The sequence below is a fragment of the Lepisma saccharinum genome, chromosome 11 (assembly GCF_977018435.1).
Source record: "Lepisma saccharinum chromosome 11, izLepSacc3.1, whole genome shotgun sequence".
Classification (NCBI taxonomy): domain Eukaryota; kingdom Metazoa; phylum Arthropoda; class Insecta; order Zygentoma; family Lepismatidae; genus Lepisma; species Lepisma saccharinum.
The window spans coordinates 59,352,798-59,358,797 of record NC_139239.1 but is presented as its reverse complement, the minus strand read 5'-3'; the positions used below and the strand labels follow the sequence as shown (position 1 = coordinate 59,358,797).

Genomic DNA, 6,000 nt, shown 5'->3' with positions numbered 1-6,000 from the left:
TTGGACTTACAAATTGAACTTCGACCCACAATTCAATACCTGCCCTTGGTAAAAAGAGGTAAGTTGCCTTCTTAGGTTTAATTTTAGCCTTCATTTTTGGTATCTTCATGTGTCAATGTGGAAAACAGTGAGAAATAATGTTGGGGGCAGGTGACTCTGGCCAATTTCTAACATGCCATTAAAAGACAGACTATAGATAAAGCCGGGGCCGCGGTAGCGGTAAGTCAATTACCCCAGGGGCGGAGCCCGGAATCGGTGGGAAATTTGGACTCAACAATTTCAAACGACAAAATCTCAACTTTAAACGGCTGTACAGTCATAAATACTTCTTTCTGCGCTCCATTTTTTTTATATTCACAATTAGGATCACATAATCTTCATAATGAAAGAAAAAAAAAATTCGAGGGTGTAGAATAGGGTACCCGACCCGGTACATGCCATATACTCTCTGGTTAACCTTACTCATTCGAGCATACCTTCTACTCTCATTTTGTTTATATTTATTTATGTAATTTGGCCATTATTCCAGTGAGCTTATTACATTTATAATTTATATACAAAATGATTGTAGTTGATTATATAAAATCAGTCAAATAGTTCTGGTTTCACATTATTGGGAATGTAATGTTGAGAAGGCCCAGCAGTTGATTAGTTTAAGGCTCAGAAATATCTGAAGATATGGCTGCAAATTACACTAATTCAAGAGTTTGTGCAAGATGTTCTGGTGACAAGTTTCATGACGTATCAAAAGAGGCCTTTTGGTAACTTATCGAACTTACTTTTGTGGTGTTTTGAGTAGACAGGTAGAAACAGCTCCAGAAGAAGACTTTATTGCTAAACATAAGTAGTGAGGTCTTCATAGCAAATTTTTTCAAGTATTTAATTTTTCGTGTTGTTAGCAGTAGTATACAGAGAGACAATTCACAAAAGAAATGTCAAGAAGAAGAAAAATACAATAATATGCTGTACTGTAGCCTATAAAATACTACTATAGCCTTTATGTTTAAGTGCGATCATTATAATACAAATCTGTTTTTTAATTTTAAAAATGCCTTGTCTATTGAAATATGCCTCTTCTATGCCAATAAATGAGTACTTCTTGTAATCAGTATTCTACCATCGATGACCATTTTGTGTAGAAGTCAAAATATTTCATCCATGTATTTGGTGGACACATAATCCAAACTTAATAGAAACATGGTCTCCACTTAACATTTCATGAAACTTAGAATATACCCTTTGATATGTTAGGACTATAACAGTATATACATCCATGGATCTGAACTGAATATTCTGGATATCCAATGGATGACCCTTGAAGATTCGAGCTGCATGGGTTAACCTGTCATATACTGAACAGAAAGCTTCCAATCATACACCCATCCTTAGCTATATGACCAGTAAAATTGGCACAATATATCCCATTTAGTTGTGAAAATACAAATATAACTGACACATATTCAGAACAAGTGAAAATTATTTGTGAAAGGATTCCAATTAAAATAAAGGGGACTGGAGAATTTACCTATCCTTTCCATCTGTTACTGCCAGCAAATTTACATCCGGTGAATGATCCAGTAAAGCAGTGACAGCTTCCACATTGCCTCTAGTTGCAGCCCAATGTAATGGGGTCATTCCCTCATTGTCCTACAAGATAAAGCATTTCCATGTAATCATAAATGCTGTACATATTTCCAATGAATATCAAGAATATGAATTCATACTATGGGAATGAGAGACGCGGTAATAGATAATTCAGGTACTAATGTTTTCCGCGAAGCTGTTTTACATTATTTTCTATTAATTTCGGTAGCCACTGCCACCATCCTCATTGGAATTCATTATGTTGTTGCTTGGCGCGTTTCTGTTGTTTTTTCCTAAATCGCTGCTAGGTGTGCTGCTGTTGCCGAAAGTAATAGAAAATAATGTTAAACAGCTTCGCGGAGAACGTGAGTACGTTAAAGAATATGAAGATGTAGCCACCATTACTCAATTGTGACCATCAGAAAAAGATTTTTCATTTAGACCATAAAAAAAATTACAACTTGAATACTACAAAACTTGGACTCTATATATTCTTCTGAATATAGAATTTATTCAAGTCTTATGGTATTCAAGTTGCAAATTTTATTAAAACTGTCCTTCCGTGGTAACAAGAGTAACAATGAAAATTATCACAAATAATCATCATCAGGCCCTTAGCCAGAATTTTATTTCGAGGGGAAGCTCTTACCTTATCAGCATGGGCGTCATCAGAAATATTTGTAGAGGGGGTCAGGCCATAGATAAAACTTCATTAGTACAAATAAAAATAACAATAATAAGTATTGTTATTTTACAATAATAACTATTATAAAGTATTAAAAATAATACTATTTCAATACAAATTTATTGTTATTAGCTTATTACATAAATTGAGAGACTTTGCTACTCAATCCACCATATCAGTCAGTATTTAACACAATTGTTGTCCATTATTTTTCTTATATTTTGTACAGTTAGTGTACTGAAAATCATAGTTATTGTATTTTGTTATTAACTTTTATACAATCGTTCAAAAAAGGCTATAACAGTTAGTGGTAAATTTTACTCAAAGTTTATAGTCTGTTACCTTTCACAAAGAAAACTAAGTTTTTGAAGCTGTGAATCCATTTATTCTTTGGATTAAATGGTAGAATATGAAAATACAACCTGGTTACTCTTGTTATACACTAAACGTTTTTCGATGTAATGCAGTTTTTATTGTGGTTATAACTTTATTTCTGTTGTAAACAATAAAAATAACATTTAAATTAGATATTTGTAGAATTTGGGGGGGGCTTCAGTCCCCTTAGTCCTCCCCCTGGCTACGTGCCTGGTCATATTTCATTAACAAAGTCTCTACAGCAAAATCCAATCAGTTGGATTTATAAATGGACAAAGCTTCTATCACTAGGTACGTATATTACAAGGTTTTTATTCTAATTCACTTTATGTGCAATAAGGTAATTTGAGGTTGGGCTACAATTTAAGCTTAAATCAAAAACACTGAATTTTACCTCAGAACTATTGAATGCAAAGCTACAGAATGTTCTTATAACAAGAACGAACTTTCACAAACTATCATAATTTATTAAGGTGAAATTTAAGATTTTATGAGCGTAAATACATTAACATGAGACTAAACCTCGATTGCCACATGGTAACTACACTGGAGTCTCATTGATGTGCATTTTACTGTAATTTTTACATTATACTTTTAAAACAAATTTATATTCATCTTTTGTCGTTTCTTCATCTGCGTAATGTTAAATCTTTCAGTGCAAAGAGGAAAGAATACATGAAAAATATATAATTTGAGATATAAAAAAATATAATTGTTATCAAAATTTGAAATATTTTTTTGTTTACGCCGTGTGCACAAGTAAAAAATTAACACCATAATTTATCTAAATTAGGTTCCTAAAAGTAAAAAAAGACCAAATTGACAAGGTATTATTGCAAATCTTTCTTACCAATATGCTATGAATCTGTCATTTCAAGTATAGCTACAACTTATGCAAAACAATAATGCTTTGTGTCTACTATAATATTTTAGAATATTTCTACTTATTATACAATGTCAACACTCATTACATTCTAAACACAGCAGAGAATGCTATTCCTCACTAACACAATACTGACACAACCCAGTCAACAAGGTAATGTTGCCACAACGTTGTGGCAACGTTAGCCCCTAACATACCTAACGTTGTTACAACGTTGAATGTATGTTGATACAACGTTGTGAAAACGTTGTGTCAACGTTTAAGGGTCATTTTTTTCAACGTTGCTACAACGTTGGTCAACGTTGTCACAACATATACTGAACATTATGTAGCAATGTTAGGTATGTCAGGGGTTAATGTTGCCACAACTTTTTTGCAACATTACCTTGCTGCCTGTGTAATTTATGAATATAACAATGCATATTTAAAATATGGTTATTTCACATGGTAAGCTATTAGCAATCTTGCCTGCCAAGCCATTTTTGTATATAATATATATGCGTAACAGGAAAACCTCATGTTTGTAACGTCACAGTTTATCTTTACATATTATAAAAACTTTTCCTGCTCCACCAAAATAGGCAATTGTTAGTCTAGAGATTGTGATGAATTAACCAATCTCTAACTTCACCTGGTAAACAGTTTCTTTTTGCAGTACTTAGCTCCTGATTATATAGTCTGGAATAAAAATATTTATCATGGGAGTTTCACTTGTATTCAACACATATCATTTTCTGATCTTCCTTACAACTTCAATATTCACACATCTTTCGAAGGATAATAAAACACATTTTTTCACTAATTACAATCGAAAGATTCCTTATTTGTGTTACTAAAAGTTATGTTTGTTTGGCATTTGAGTCGCACTGCCATCTAGTGTATGCTGTAGGAAATATAAGGTTTGGTGGTCAGTGCACACACAAATTCAGATTAAACAAAACACTCCGATCTGACGCTTGTGGCGCTCATGGTGGTGATCATCCAAACTAAAGCGTATTCAGTGGAATGTTTTTTGCAACGTTGATGCAACGTTATCACAACGTTGTTCCCCTACATACAACATTCATCATAAATACAACATTCAATGTTGTGGCAACGTTAGTGTGTTGACTGGGAATGATTGTGATCCTTCGTTCTGGGGCAGAAATGGCACATTTGTTTCCTGTCCAAGGGAGTGAGGATTGAATGTGAAGAATGTTACTGATCATTGCATGATAGCTCTTGAATCGCCAAGTGGAAAATAGTGTCTTCTGCATTTTGTAAAATTACATTTTTTTGTGAACAAAGTTGAAAAGAAAAACATGTTGGACTGCAGAAATTGCTATCAGCTAAAAGTACAACTTGAAAAAATTAAGATTGAACTTCAAAATAAAATAATTGAACTCTTGAAAGCAGATTTACAAACAATTGCATCCAAAGAAAATCAGAATATTTATGCAAACTACAGTAATGACTACAAATGGACATGGAGTGAAATTACAAGACATAGCACAAAATGCACTTCGCATGCACAAGGAGGTCTACCACAAATAGCTTCCACAAAGAAAATTTTCACACCCAACCCAACAGCAGCTCACCAGAATCTTTTTGCAATACTCGACAACCCTGTGATGGCAGAATATGATATGCGACAAACAAAGGTACTCAAGACCAATATATCCTGGAAAATCTTAGTCCACACAACAATATGTGTAGTGCCAAAAGTAAGAATACACAGAGTAAAAATGCAGAAAAAGGTAATGTTACTCAAACTACAAGTGTTAAATCCTAAATCCTCTATTGAAAGAAAATGTGATGACAATGGTAGTGAATTAGCATCAAATATCTGCAGACTAAACCCAAATTTAGACTGTAGAGGTAATGTAAAACCAGGAGCAAAATCCCATGACATGTTAAAAAACACAGCTAAGGAATGTCAAATGCTTAACTAAAAAAGTAAAAAATACAAAATAAAAAAAAGTAAAGTGTTCCCCGGCACTTAGCACCACGCCATGAAGGCGTATAAGGGGTAACGCCCCACAGTTTCTTGATCTGGTCGTGAGTGGGAGTGATGTGATGTGATCAGCATCATGCCCCTGACTGCCTTTACCCCCCAGGGTTTCCCTCAGGTCTTAACTCAAAGTCTTAATTACAGGAACAAATGACATCGCAAAGAATGAAGATCAGAATGTCTCGAAAGCCCTTAGAAAAACCCTAAATCTACTGAAACACTAACTAACTGTCTAGCCTCCTTAAACCAGAAGGTTCATGGCTGCAGCAACACAGGCCTTCCATCTGTCCCTATCCTGAGCAAGATCTATATTCTTTTCCATCCCTACTGATTTCCCATAGATCCATCTCAACGTTATCCCTCCATCTTCGTCTTGGCCTTCCTACAGGTCTCTTAACCAACAAGAATCCTGTCACTGGATTTAAACTATAAATCTACTGAAACACACAAGTGTAATTGTTGCTAGTGTTCCTTGTGGCAGTA

The 6,000-nt window shown here is 34.2% G+C and overlaps 1 protein-coding gene across 1 annotated transcript in view; it reads right to left on the bottom strand.

Annotated features, from left to right (window-relative positions):
* The window catches only part of LOC145995049 (uncharacterized), a 186,876-nt gene that overhangs the window by 170,886 nt on the left and 9,990 nt on the right, over positions 1-6,000 (bottom strand). The window contains exon 4 of the mRNA XM_083131581.1: positions 1,526-1,647. Coding sequence (XP_082987707.1) covers positions 1,526-1,647 — 122 coding nt within the window. The remainder of the gene's footprint in view (positions 1-1,525; positions 1,648-6,000) is intronic.